The following is a 16,079-nucleotide window of genomic DNA, read 5'->3' as shown; positions in this document are numbered from 1 at the left end:
AAAACTTTAAACATACATTCATAAATGTAGATGGCTGGAAAAGTAAGTAGGTATATGTAGTAGTTTAAATTTCCTGCTGCATGAGTCCTTGATTTTCATCCCAAGAATAATCCGTACTACTTTTTTCTGAATGATAAGAAGCTCTGATGTTGCCACTGCATTTCCCCAGAACATGATTCCATAACGTAGTCGAGAATTAAAGTTAGCATAATAAACAGTAAGAAGAGTGTAATGTATTGGCCATGTAATTATAAACCCCACTGGCGACGCTCATGTATTGCTAATTATCGCATTATATTTTAGTCAGTTACAGGTAAAAGAATTAACCAGTTGTATTTGATATGTAGTCCAATAAAGATTTGTTTTGGGTTCATCCAAGTGTTTTTGTGCAGAACATTTCATGGCGACGAGGATGGGATACGTTTTTAAAGTGTGTATAAGTGAATACAAAATGTCGAAAAACGGGAAATTAGATTTATCGTTAAATTTGGAATTTAATCCCAGAATTTGTGAATGGAATGTGTTTATAAAAAGACTAGAACAATATTTCATCGCTAGAGAAATTACAGATGTTAATATTAAAAGAGCTATTTTGTTATATAGCCTTTCAGAAGAAGCTTATATCTTGTTATCCGACTTGTCCGTGCCTAAAAAACCTGAAGAATGTGAATTTAATGTCATTGTAAAAAGCCTAGATAGCTACTAGAACAAAACTTGTTTAGTGTGGGTAGAAAGGGCAAAGTTTTATGGTGCTTCGAAAACAAAAAGTGAAAGTGTACAAAATTGGAGTGTACGTTTAAAAAAACTAGCCGGTACTTGTGAATTTGGAAATAATTTGGAAACGAAATTAACAGATATGTTTATTTCAAAATATAATGAGGGAAAAGTAAAGAATACGCTATTTGCACTGAAGTCAGATATCACATTTAATAAAGCTATGGAAACAGCACAAATTGAAGAAGCAGCAATAACTGGCATTAACGAAGTAGATAGCAGAAGTGTGGTGAAAGTGGAACCAGTAGAAGAAAGAGAGGTGTGTCAAATAACGAGTGGAAGTTGCAGTAAGGAAATATTGCAAGTATCACATGGCAGAGCACATCAACAAGAACGGCGATTTAAGGAGACTAGACCTTCAACTTCAGGGATGCAGAGACATAGTTCGGATTTTAATCGTGATGAGTTCAGTGGTAGTGTTCAAAAGTGTTTCAGGTGTGCTAAAAGACATCCGCCTTCAGTATGTCCCTATAAGGATTATATCTGCAATTTATGTAACGTTCGAGGACACTTAAAACGGGTATGTAGAAATAGATTTTTAAATTTATTGGAAGAAGGAACTGAATCATCTGTATTATGTATATCAGCAAATAATGATCCGCCAATTTATATTGATATCAGTATTAGAGGTAAAATGTTTAAATTTGAATTAGATTCGGGCGCCGCGGTCTCTGTCCTACCTTTTAGTATATATAACAAATATTTTAATACACAACCGTTATCTCAAGTTAATGTATCGTTAGTTAATTTTTCGGGAGACAAGGTTCATCCTAAGGGCAAAATTAACTTACCAGTAACTTTTTCAAAACAAACAAATAATTTGGATTTTTATGTTATGCATCGAGAAACTCCAGCCTTGCTAGGTAGAAATTTTATTAGGTGTTATAATATGGGTTTCAGGGAACTAAATTTTATTGAAGCAGATAAACATAATGAAATAATGGGGTGGTTAATGAAAGATTTTCCCACTGTAGTTTCTGACAAATTGGGCACATCTAATAAATTTCAGTTAAAATTTAATATTAAACCAGATGCCAGACCTAAATTTTTTAAACCCAGAATGGTTCCTTTTTCTTTAAGAAACAAGGTAGAGATGGAATTAGATAAAATGGTTCAGGAGGGCATTATATCTCCAGTTGAATTTTCGGAATGGGGAACACCCATAGTACCGATTTGAAAAAATGATGGAGGTGTTAGGATTTGTGGTGATTTCAAAATAACTATCAATCCTTTTATCGAAGCGGATAAATATCCGTTACCACGGATCGATGATTTATTTGCTAATTTACAGGGTGGTCAAGAGTTTTCTAAAATTGACCTGAGTCAAGCTTATCAGCAAGTTGTGATTCATCCAGATTTTCGGAAATATACGGTTATTAGTACTCATAAGGGATTATTTGCATTTAATCGTCTACCGTACGGAGTTGTATCAGGTCCATCCCAGTTCCAACGTATTATGGAACAAATATTTCTCAATATGCCAAGTATATCTATTTTTTTAGATGATATTCTAATTACAGGAAGGAATAGGGAAGAACACACTAAGAATTTGTGTAAAGTTTTAGCGATTTTACAAGAATGTGGTCTTACAGTAAAAAAAGAAAAATGTACGTTTTTCGCGGAATCAGTATCTTATCTTGGATTTATAATTGATAAAAGGGGCTTGCATAAAAGTCAAGATAAAATTCGGGCTATTGAGGATATCCCAGAACCTACGAATGTGACACAACTAAAATCGTTTTTGGGAAGTATAAATTATTATAATCGATTCATTCCAAATCTCCCAAACATTGTTCATTGTTTATATAAGCTTTTAAAACAAAATGTAGTTTGGCACTGGGATGAAGAATGTCAATTAGCTTTTGACACTATTAAACAAATGTTAGCTTCAGATCTAGTATTAGTTCATTACGACCCAACCTTAGAATTAAATTTAACGGTTGATAGTTCAGATTATGGGATCGGAGCTGTTCTCTCACATAGTTTGAAAGATGGTAGCGAGAAACCAATCTATTTTGCTAGTAGAACGCTCAGCGATACCGAAAAGGCTTATTCGACTCTAGATAAAGAAGCAACTGCTATAGTGTGGGGAATCAAACGTTTCTACCAATTTTTATATGGGAAGGAGTTCAATTTAATCACAGATAACAAGGCGTTAGTATCCATTTTTGGCCCTAAAAATGGGATACCGGTTACAGCGGCAAATAGATTGCAGCGATATGCAGTATTTTTAAGTGGTTTCAATTTTAATATAAAGCATGTATCGACACAAAAAAATGTAGCAGACTTTTTAAGTAGATTGCCTTCAAATAAGCCGATAAGGCTAGATTCTTCTAAGTTTAATATAGAGGAAACTGTTAATTTAAATTATTTAGCAGACAGCGAAGAAATTCCTATTAATGTGAGTGATATAAGGAAAGAAACAAAATTAGATCCGATTTTGTCTCGTGTAACTGAATATGTTATGGCCAAATGGCCCACAAATGTTGAATTAGAGATTAAACCCTATTTCCTTAAACGAAATGAAATATCTATTGAAGATGGCGTCTTATTGTGGGGACAAAGAGTAATTGTTCCTAGTAAACTACGAAATAAATTACTGAATGAATTGCATTCAGCTCACTTTGGTATAGTTAAGATGAAATTATTAGCTAGGTCTTATATTTGGTGGCCATCATTAAATACAGAAATTGAAGTTCTCAGCAAGAACTGCATTCCATGTCAGCACATGCAGGCAGATCCTCCTAAGGTTCCCTTACAAGGCTGGAGCATTCCTCAAAATGTTTGGTCACGCGTGCATATAGATTTTGCCGAAACGCGTATAGTATCCTGCTGTAAGTACTTTTTAATCACTCTTATTTAGTAGCATGCAGAGTTCAGTTTTTTACATAACTGCAATAGGTGTACATCCCACTGTAGATATTGGTCAATGTAGATACCCAGGAATTTGACAGAGTTGGATGTTTCTATGTGGTCTGATTGAATATTTACCACATTTGTGATCGGACCTCGAGACTGAATGGTTCTAAAATAGATGAAGACAGTCTTATCACAGTTCAATAATTTATTCCCAGCAAACTATCTCTCAGCCCTCTCCACATTTTCACCTGTTTTTAAGAGCAACTCTTCAACAGTTTTGGCCCAAATCAGATAATTTGAGTCATCTGTAAATTAATAAGGCTAGATGATTCATCTGTTACAGATTCAGCAAGATCATTGATGTATACAAGAAATAAAAAAGGTCCAAGAACACTTCCCTGGGGTACCCTTAACACGAGATTCAGTGCTTCTGTGAGTGTTCTGTCACCATTAGTTTCCAGAAACTCTCTGTGACCTTCCTGTGAATGACTCTATCCAACGTAAAGCTGGGCCTCGTATTCCATACTTGTCAAGTTTGATCAGCAGCATTTGATGATCTAAACTGTCAAATGCTTTTGACAGATCTAGAAAAGCTCCTAGTGTTTTGTTTTTTAGTATTTTAGTTTTAAAGTTTCAAGTTTTCAAGTATTTTAGTAACAAAGTCAAATATAGCTGTATCAGTTGATTTGCCCTTTAGGAAACCATGCTGTGTTTGTTTGAGAAGATTTTTTTACCTGAAGAAATTTTTAAGTCTATTATACATAGCTTTTTCAAAAATCTTAGAGAAGGATGAGAGAAGACTGATGATGGGTCGATAATTTTCCACTTTAGTTGGATCACCTTTCTTGTGCAGTGGTTTCACCAGAGCTATCTTTAAATTTTGTGGAAAGTAGCCATATGAAAAGGAATTATCTATAGTGTAAGTTAGAGGATAACTTAATACTTGTGCAACATACTTAATGATATTTGTGGAAATTCCATCATGACCAAAGCTATGTTTATTTTTTAAATTTTGAATTATTTTTAGAATTTCAGTTTCAGAAACAGAAAACAAAAATATACGTTCTGAGACAGCGCTGATATTAATACTGAAGTTTTCTACGGGCTTAATTTTATTCACTGCATTTATAGCTCCATTTGCCATAAAAGTGTTGATTTCATTGGATAGAGCATTTGACTCACATTGTAAGCCAAGAACATTGGAGCTTTTTGAGTTCCCTTTAATTTCTTTGATTATTTGCCATGAAACTTTAGACTTGGTATCACTAGTTTCCAACCTTTTATGATAAAAGTTTTTTCGAGACTCGACCAAAAGTTTATTATATCTACGCTTTTCAGCCCTATAGTCCTCTCGATACAGCTCATTATTGGCACTTAAAGTGAACAAAATATCCAGCCGCGATTTACAGGAAGTAACCTCTGGTGCACCTGTCCACCTTTTTTTAGGATTTTTGCTATTAAATCTTTTTATAGGAAAACATTGATGAAATAATATTTCTATAATATTTTTAAATTCTTCCCATTGGCTATCTATTTGTGAAGAATGACATGCAAAGAGATTTGACCAATCCACCTGACTTAACAAGAATTTGAAATGTTTGTTTTCTGCATTAAACTGACGTTTTTTTAATACTTACCGAAGGCACTCCACCAATTTCAAATCTAACTATCTGAGCCAAATGATCTGATGTGTGAGGGTTGAAAACTTTTCATGTAAATGCTTCAATATTTGTATAAATATTGTTAATGCACGACTTTTTGGCACCGTCTATGTGTGTGAATTCTGTTATTTAAGGAATTATATTAAAAGAGCTTAAATTAAAAAAAAATACCTGGCCATTTTGTGTCCTGGAGTATGTTTAAGTTAAAATCTCCTGCTAAAAAAATTATACAATCTTTACAAATCAAATCAGACAATATTTCATTTAATTTCTCGATAAGAATCTGTGGTTGTTCGGTTCTGTAAATTAATAGCACAACAATCTTCATTTTATTAAGCTGGACTTCTGCTGCCGCACATTCAAATACTGATTTTTCAGACAAACTAATAATGTCCTCCCTGGCTGTATTGTCATATTTATCTCGAACCGGTGCCGCCCAAAATCCCGACAGCCAAAATCCCGACAGCCAAAATCCCGACGGTCAAAACACCGACACGCCAGAATCCCGACAGGCCAAAATCCCGACATGCAACAATCCTCGCATAAGTAAAAATTCCGACTTTTGTTTAATAGCTTTAATACAAAATACTTTTGTTTAGTAACAAAAAATAAAAAACAGATGACCATAAACAAAAAACAAGAAATAAATGTAATTTTATGTTAAAAAGAAACTTATCAAACCTGTCGGGATTCTGGCTGTCGGGATTCTGGTGTGTCGGTATTTTGACCGTCGGGATTTTGGGGTAGACCCATCTCGAACACATACAGCTGCTCCACCATGTTCATAATAAGTTTCTTTTATTCGTTTTTCTTGTACCTGTTCAGTAATAAAGCAAAACTTGATACAATTTTGGAATCACATTTATGCCTTTACTGAGTTTTTATCGATATTTACGTTAATGTTGTTAAGAATTAATGATTGATTTTGATGTGCTTGGAGGACGCTAAGGCGCAGAGTGTATCTCACTGATATTCAAATTGCTGGGGCAATAACTTTAATTCAAGAAGGTTACTCAAGACGCTGTATATGGTCTAAGAGCTAGCAACGTTTTCGAGAAAGTATTTTAAGACAGCTGATTCTTTAATATATTATTCCCTATGCATCCTCGAACACCTTACCGGCCATCTGGCTACTGAGACAGGTTGCGTTAATTACTGCGCAGCGCACCTGTACAGGTAAATATATCGAATTTAAAATTATTTTAAGACGAAAAATTTTTTTGCCATTACTTTTTAAACATTATTAGAAACATGAATTATAATTGCCAGACATTTCTGCGGTTGCTAAATACGCGCCAGACGCTATTTATTATAACTAATAATAAAAAAATTTAAATCATTTTAGTATGTCTGTAATTTTAATATTAGATTATTTACACATATTTAAATTCAAAATTAATTTGCCAGACCTTAATTCGGTTGCACTCATCAGCCAGATGGATTTAAAATTGTAAAAATGATACATATTTTCAGCAAAACGATCTCTGGCTGTGTTAAGAAACAAGACAAACAAAAGATACAGGTAAGTATATTGAATTTAAAATTAGTTTAAGACGAAAAATATTTTTGTCATTACTTTTTAAAAATTATTAGAAACATGAATTATAATTGCCAAACATTTCTGTGGTTGCTAAATATGCGCCAGACGCTATTTATTCTAACTAATAATAAAAAAATTTAAATAATTTTAGTATGTCTGTAATTTTAATATTAGATTATTTACACATATTTAAATGCAAAATTAAAAAAATGGCCAAAGGTTCTAAACCAAGGCCAGAATCAAAACAAAAAAATGCAAAATTAATTTGCCAGACATTAATTCGGTTGCACTCATCAGCCATATGGATTTAAAATAGTAAAACTGATATATATTTTCAGCAAAACGATCGCTGGCTGTGTTAAGAAATAAGACAAACAAAAGATACAGGTAAATATATTGAATTTAAAATTAGTTTAAGACGAAAAATTTTTTTGCCATTACCTACTTTTTAAACATTATTAGAAACATGAATTATGATTGTCAGACATTTCTGTGGTTGCTAAATACGCGCCAGACGCTATTTATTATATCTAATAATAAAAAAATTTAAATCATTTTAGTACCTATGTCTGTAATTTTAATATTATGTTATTTACACATATTTAAATAAAAAATTAATTTGTCAGACATTAATTCGGTTGCATTCACCAGCCAGATGGATTTAAAATCATAAAAATATAGTGTATCTTTGGCAAAACGATCGCTGGCTGTGTTAAGATATAAGACAAACAAAAGATAACAAAAGTTATTATATTCTCGTTTTTTCCCTTGCAGAACACACATCGTATTTTATTTGCCATAACATTGTATCACAATTATTTCACTAAATAGAAACTCGACAAGAATCGTTAAAACTGTGAATTGTGACTGACCCATCAATACATGTGCGGACAACATTCACCCCCGAAATTGTCGTATCTTTTGTTTGTCTTATTTCTTAACCCAACCAGCGATCGTTTTGCTGAAAATACATTGTATATTTATGATTTTAAATCCATCTGGCTGGTGAATGCAACCGAATTAATGTCTGGCAATTATAATTAATATTTCTGATAATGTTTAAAAAGTAATGGCAAAAAAATTTTTCGTCTTAAAATAATTATAAATTCGATATATTTACTTGTATAGGTGCGCTGCGCAGTAATGAACGCAACCTGTCTCAGTAGCCAGATGGCCGGTAAGGTGTTCCAGAAAGCATAGGGAATAATATATTAAAAAACCAAGTGTCTTAAAATTCTTGTTTTCCCGACGTTGCTAGCTCTTGGTCCAATAGCAGAAATGTTAAATGTTAGTCGTGCTGCAATAAACAGAGCATGGAGCAGACACGAAATGTATGGAGTTATTATAAGACAACCTTATGCGCATCGTACAAGCTCGACTACAGCTGCACATCATAGAGCCAGACGATTGTTTGCAGAAGAACATATGAATTGGACCAGGGCACAATGGAGTAACGCAATGTTTACTCACGACTCCAGTTTTCTTTTAAATCATGTTGAGGGACGTGTTACAGTTTGAAGAAGACCAAGCGAGCGCATTTTGGATTCCACAATTCAAGAAATCCAGGCTTTTGGCGGGAGGTTCCATTATGGTTTGGGGTGGGATAACTTTAAATGGCTATTCTATCTTAGTAGTTATTCGGCGAGGGGCGATGACGGCAGATCGGTACATAAAGGAAGTTCTTGAACCACATGCTGTCCCACTTGCTGAAAATATGGGTAAAGTATTTATCGTTCAGCAAGATAATCCGAGACCGCATGTGGTCAGAGTAGTCCAAAATATTTGACTACCCAAAATATTCAGGTTATGGAGATGGAGTGGCCAGCGAGGAATCAGATTTGAATCCCATTGAACACATTTGGGATACACCTGGAAAGTGCTTGAAGGGTCATCAGCCACTAAGAAACCTACAACATGTCAAGGAAGATCTCGTGGAAGAATGGGAACAACTAGATCAAGGAATTATTCGAAATTTGATTGAAAGCATGCCTGGCCGTCTGGCAGAAGTTTGGCTAGTTAGAGGACCCCATACACGCTTCTAGTTTTGTTTTAATATAATTTTTAGCAACTCTGTTATTAAACAAATAAATTGAATTTTTCGCATGTACAGGGTTATTCACTATATTTTGACCCCTCTGTCAACTGCTTTATCTACAGAATTAGAAAAAAATGTAAAATACAAAAGTTATTCGATTTTTAAATTATGATTTTTTGACATATATATCATACTAGTGACGTCATTCATTTGGGCGTGATGACGTAATCGACTATTTTTTTTAAATGGGGATAGGGGTCCAGTGCTAGCTCATTTGAAAGGTTATTCAATTCCCTATTCAGTAATATAAACATTAACATGTAACGGGTAGTTCTTTCAAGGACGACAGACTCAGTAAAACACAGGTTAAAAATAAAGTAAATATATTTAAGATAATTATATACAGTTTAAAACAAATAAAATAAAATACAATTCCATCTTCTGCAAAGGAAAAACAATATTAAACTTTATTACAGTCATCCGATCACAATAGCAACCCCCGCAGTGGAGACCCCGCATTCCACTGCAATGCAGTCACTCGTTCGTCGCTACTACCTCCTACTGCGATAACGACCATGGCAAGACTCCACGTCGCTACTGTGGCGTCCGCCTAGGCATAGTTCCACCTCACATACGGTGCATTTTTTGCCCATCGAGCTTATTGCTAGTTCAACTCGCTAGCAACAGCTGTCGAACCATGGCTAGTTCAACACGCTAGCCACGACCACGACTGATTTTCTCAACCTCCATTCTCCAGGCTCGCCTTAAATATGCTCTCGCTGCCACTACTCCTTCGATTTCCCCCAGCGGTGCTATGTGAAAACACATATGCTCCTCCGGTCGTCTCTGGTAGATCAGCTCATCGCTTGCCGTTGGCATCATATCGTTACAAACATGATTAATTATACCAATAAAAAATAGTCCAATTTTTTTTTTGAATTAAATTCATTGACACAAAAAGAAGAATGTATGTAATTTATTTAATTTAAAATACATTTTACTGCTGTTACAAAACAGCAATAAAAGTTTATTGCACAAATAAACATTGATTTTTGCTTAAATTCAATGTTCAAACTGACAAGAGGCAGATGGGTGGCAGCTTAAACATTGAATTTAAGTGAAAAGTATTGTTTATTTGTCCAATAAACATTTATTTCTGTTTTCTGACAGCAGTAGAATGTATTTTGAATTAAATAAATTACGTACACTCTTCTTTTTGTGTCAATTAATTTAATTAAAATTTTTTTTGGACACCCTGTATAATTAATCATGTTAATGTTTATATTACTGAATAGCGAATTGAATAATCTTTCAAATGAGCTAGCACTCGACCCTTATTCCCATTTAAAAAAATAGTCGATTACATCATCACGCCCAAATGGATGACGTCACTAGTACGATATATATGGCAAAAAATCGAATAACTTTTGTATTTTACATTTTTTTCTTATTCTGTAAATAAAGCAGTTTACAGGGGGGTCAAAATATAGTGAATAACCACATTTTTACATCATTTTTATTTTTTATTGCGAAAAGCCTTAACTGTAATTATATAAAAATAATATAGTCATCAAATGAATTAGTTCAAAATTACGAACATCTTCATAAGTGGCTTCTTCGTTTTGATCAGTGTATTTAAGAGCATAGGTGCAAAATGTCGGGCTAATGCTTTTTAAACGCATTAATTTTTTTCGAATCCTGAAAAAACTAATAAATATTTTTCAAAAATTTAAACGCAGAATGAAAGATTACATTATTACCGAGGGCCGAAAGTCCCTTAAAATAAAAAAAGTTTCTTTTAAATAAGATATTTGAAATTAAAAATCACACTCAATTTTCTTCTTTTTTCGCCCCTGTAACTTATTAAAATAAAGATAAGAGGTTTTCAGGGACTTTCGGCCCTTGGTAATGATATAATCTTATCCTGCGTTTAAAATTTCAAAAACTACTGATTAGTTTTCTCATGATTCGAAGAAACAATGCATTTAAAAAGCATTGCCACGAAATTTTGCACCTAGGCTCTTAAAATTCTGAGTTTTGTTTTAAAAAAAGTTTGATTGAAGACACTATCGAATTCATGTTTTTAGTTACACATCTTTGGAAGCAAGATCTTGATTAACACATTAACCGCCACACTAAAATTTTTTGTCTGTTTCGTCAGGCTTCACGTGCAGAATCTCAATGTTAATGTGAATTTAACTCGCTGAGCGCCTGGGCCAAACAAGGCGCGAGTTAAATACAACTTGCGTGGCGTTCAATGTGTCCAAGATAAACTTATCTAATTTTGTGCAACAGTTTCTGACATAGCACTCTGCGACTTTTATGTGATATATTATTTGAAATAAAATAAATTGAAAAACAATAACGAATGAAATTTAAATTGAAAATATAAACTTTTTGACTTTGGTACATCCACCAGTCTTTTATGTAGTGAATTTTCAAGGGCTTCTCTAAATAGTAGATGTGCTTAATGACAGATGGTAGTAACTATTTTGTCCTTTATTTAACATATCCGCTGTGAGCTCGTAGGTAGAGGGGATACTTAAAAGTTCGTGAGCACCAGTAGTGACAAGCCAGTGAACTTTCGCCGGAAATTTGACATAAATGTCAAAGTGAATAATTTAAAACATTGTTATTAAAAACATTAATTGGAAAAAATATTAGTTGGTCCAAGTTGGGTCATTTATTTTTACCTTAAATATATTTACGTTTAAAATAGGTACTGAAATTTGATTTTTTTATATTTATAATAAAATTATTAATCTATTAATTTAGCGCCATCTACACGATAATTATGAAAGTATCCGAAGTAGGAAAGAAGGAAACTAGTCAATATAACATCAAAATGAGAAATACAATCTTAAAAAATAATCAGAATGAATCATAAATTCTGTACTTACTGATATTAACGATCGATTACAATCTAATTACTTCCTGCGTTGTAAATATTACACGATAAGAATTAAATAAATTTCCAGCGAAGTTGCACAAGTAATCCGCTAGTTGGCGATACCAGCGGAGCTCATAGCGAATAAGAAAAACAATGTTAAAGTCAAATGTATTTACTTTTGATTTGCCATTTATAAAAATATGTCATCGTGGTATATGCCATGATTACATATCTTCCACATAGAGATACACACTGTGTAATAACTGATTATGAAAATAGAGGTCCCATCATTTGGGAATGCACTAATTTGCGTATTATGGCGAATATAAAAATTGATCGCCTTTAGAGTTGGTGATTGGATACTGACATTTGAAACTGTTACTGAGTATTTAAATTATTTAATGCAGAGTGGCTAGGGAAGAAACTTCAAATTTTGACCTCTGCACAAGTACAATAATATGCAAACTAGTACCTTCCTAAATAACGGGACCTCTATGAAGGTATTTATAGTAATTATAGGCTATTGATTATGTATTTTAGAAAGGAACTACAACGTTAACAGGGTTTTATTGTTTCATACAGTCAATGGACATCTATATATGAAAAAACCGCGGAGTGCTACCATTTAAATGGGTGCGTTTTTGAGAAAGGGGTGAATTAGTCCCTGGGCACAGGGCGAATTAGGGTAAGTTCTATGCACATTTAGTGCAAACACGTCTACAGGAAAATTGTTCCATGTTAAATTTACTATGCAAATATCACATTTTAAAGTCAAAAACATGTTTTTTTACAAAAATATATCCAAAAGAAAAACAAGAAAAAAACACGAAAGATAGCAATTTTGTTTTTTCCCCATAACTTTTTTCCACGGGGATATAGGTATAGGCATTGCTTCATAGAAAAAAAACTTCCATCCTTCCTCTTTAAAATTGCGTTTGGTAGAAGTCCCTATGGTTTACAATTTCCAAAGTATGATTTTTTAAATTTCACTACCCACAGCGACTTTGGGATATTTTCGTTGTTACTTCGCAAACATTGTTCTGTTACTTTTTTCTGCGCATTTCTAGGTATACGCAATGGTACATTTAGTAGAAAGAGAATTCAATTACCTTTAAAATATTCTATCGTAGAAGGCCGTATGTCTATATTTAAGCAAGATATGGTTTTTCAAAATTTTATACTTTTAATGATTTTTGATGTATTTTACGATTATTTTTAAATTTCTCATTATAACTTTTTTTATTGTATATTTGGGTATATACATTGTCTAATAAAAAAGAAAGCTCATTTTCTTTACTTTAAAATGGTGTACTGTAAAAAATTCAAAGTGTGACATATACAGATGTAATAGGCCCCACTAAGTTGGAACCATATTGAAAACTTTTTTAGTATTAATTTTATGTAAAAAACTTATTCTTTATAAAATACTCTGCCTAGTCTGAAACCTAAAATGCAATCATCAGATATAAAATTTTATCAATAGTGTACGAGGTATGTTAAAAAATATGAATTTCGCTCAGGAGTAAAGTACCTTTATATTTCACAATATCGAAAAGTGTTATTAAGAAAAATTATTTGGAATTAAAAAGTATGTTATAATATGCAATTATATTCTTGTAATTAAAAAAAAACAAAAATTTTCAAATTTTTGCAAATTACGGATACTCTTGGATGTCCTATGGATATCTTGTTAAAAATAGTCCTAGATTTTTTTGGAATACACCATTTTAAAGTAAAGAAAATATGCTGTCTTCTATTACACAATGTATATACCTAACTGTACAAGAAAAAAAGTCATAATGAGAAATTTAAAAAATAATCATAAAAATTATCAAAAATCATTAAAAGTATAAAACCTTGAAAAAGCATAACTTGTTTCAAAATAGTCAAGCAACCTTATACAATAGACCATTTTAAAGGTAATCGACTCCGCTTTCTACTAAATGTACCATTGCATATACCTAGAAATGCGTAAAAAAAGTTACAGAACAATGTTTGCGAAATAATGGGGAAAATGGCCCAAAAATTCTGTGAGCGGCTAATTTTGAAAAATCCTACTAAACGTCATTTTAAAGAAAAATAATGTAAGGTATTTTTTGCTGAAGCAATGTCTATACCTATATCCCCGTGGAAAAAAGTTATGGGGGCGAAAAACAAAATTGCTTTCTTTCGTGTTGTTTTTTTGCTTTTCTTTTGAATAGATTTTTGTAAATAAAAATATTTTTGACTTTAAAATTGAATATTTTGATAGTAAATTTAACCTGGAACAATTTTACTGTAGACGTCTTTGTACCAAAAGTGCATAGAACTCACCCTAATTCACCCTGTGCATAGGGACTAATTCACCCCTTTCTCAAAAACGCACCCATTTAAATGGTAGCACTCCGCGGTTTTTTCAAATTTAGAGGACCATTGACTATATGAGACAATAAAATCCCGTTACCGTTGTAGTTCCTGTTAGCTCTCTTATTTTGAACATAATCAATATTCTATTAACAAACGAAAAAAAATTGCATTTTAAATGCTTTCGTGTTGATACGACACGATTTTAAAATAATTTCAGTGTTACCAATCTATACATATCTTTTAGCTGACCAACTGCCCAATTTAGCCAGTTCTTACTTGTTACCTGAAACGGAGGAAGCATTTTTTATATTAGCTTATCCATCAACAGAATTACTATTGATAAAACAAAATCCTGACAATGGCCAAGTTGTATGTACAGAGCTGAAAGGAGAATCTTTGATGCCTAGATTTTTGTCTGGACTTGCGGAAAAGTTTAGACCAAGAAATTCTGACGGTGATACCATAGTGAGTCTCTTGTTTTATATTGTTGATTATGAAACTTACGTTTTGACACTGACAAGAGATGCCCATCTCAAGTTTTGGTCCTGCACTAAAGGACAATGTGTCGCAGTTATAGATGTCAGAGAAAAGACAGGAGATGGTTCAAAGGATCGAGTACAGGGAGGTAAGTTTGGTATCACTTTATGTTATTTAATGGTGTCATCGTGTCAAATATTTTAGTGGTTGGTGTGTAGTTTAGAGTCACACAGTGGTATTTATTTTCTGTACTCTAAAATAGATGGCTGCTTTCGCCAACTAGCCCAATCAGGGAACACAAAATTTTACGAAAACCTCCAAAAAAAATAAAGGAAGAATGAAAATTTGAGAATAGGTAGTTGAAATTGTCTATTATTATATAAGAACAAGTTTACAATTCTATATCCCCTCCATTTTACAAAAATTGGGAAATACGGGGTGAAAATATAGTTTCTCAGCTAAAATTCTAAATATATTTTCTCGGAAAAATGACTAATTCTAAGTAACTTTTGTTCTATAGAGTTTTTTCACTAAGTTAATACTTTTACAGTTATTTGCGAGTGAATATGTTCATTTTTAACAAAAAAATAAAACATGTTGGACGGTTTTTTGCAGATAACTCAAAAAGTAAGTATTTTAGCGAAAAAAATATTCTTAGCAAAAATATAGCTTATAAAAAACTGAAAAAAATGGTGTATGCATGAGGCCTGTAGATCCAGTAGAAGCAGAGTTCTAGCTAAGGAAAAGTAGGTTCTTCTTCGTCAAATTTTAAATCGAATATTTCAATGTGAAATAACCCAAAAATGGAGCACTTTTCGGAGAAAATTCATTTCAAGTTTTTTAAAGGGTTTTTAAAAAGGTTTATTTTTGTTTAAAAAAAAACTTCTATAACTAGAAAACCTTAACTCCTATAAACTTTATTAAAAAATAAACCTTTTTTTAAACACTTTAAAAAAGTTGAAATGAATTTTCTCCGAAAAGTGCTCCATATTTTGGGTTATTTCACATTGAAATATTCGATTTAAGATTTGACGAAGAAGAACCTACTTTTCATTAGCTACAACTCTGCTTCCACTGGGCCTACAGACCTCACGCATACACCATTTTTTTCAATTTTTTATAAGCTATTTTTTTGCTAAGAATATTTTTTTCGATAAAATACTTACTTTTTGAGTTATCTCCGAAAAACCGTCCAAAAACATGTTTTTTGTTGTTAAAAATGAACAAATTCACTCGCAAATAACTCGAAAAGTATTGACTTAGCGAAAAACTCTATAGAACAAAAGTTGTTTAGAAGTAGTAATTTTATCCAATGCTGGTCTTATTTTGAATGTATATTTTTCACCTTCGAGAGGGGATGCAGAATTGTAAACTTTTTCTTATATAATAATAGACAATTTCAATTACCTATTCCCAAATTTTCATTCTTCCTTTATTTTTTTTTGGGTCAAATTGTTCTTTGATCGGGTTAAACGTTTCAACAAGAGGATGCTCCTG

The 16,079-nt window shown here is 32.6% G+C and overlaps 1 protein-coding gene across 1 annotated transcript in view; it reads left to right on the top strand.

The window, feature by feature from the left end:
* The window catches only part of LOC126888321 (nuclear pore complex protein Nup160 homolog), a 139,147-nt gene that overhangs the window by 12,006 nt on the left and 111,062 nt on the right, over positions 1–16,079 (top strand). The window contains exon 5 of the mRNA XM_050656457.1: positions 14,350–14,730. Within this exon, the coding sequence (XP_050512414.1) occupies positions 14,350–14,730 (381 nt within the window). The remainder of the gene's footprint in view (positions 1–14,349; positions 14,731–16,079) is intronic.

This window comes from Diabrotica virgifera, chromosome 7, assembly GCF_917563875.1.
Source record: "Diabrotica virgifera virgifera chromosome 7, PGI_DIABVI_V3a".
In the NCBI taxonomy this organism is placed as follows: Eukaryota; Metazoa; Arthropoda; class Insecta; order Coleoptera; family Chrysomelidae; genus Diabrotica; species Diabrotica virgifera.
Note: the sequence above shows the minus strand (reverse complement) of the source record. Positions and strands in the feature narration are given on the sequence as shown.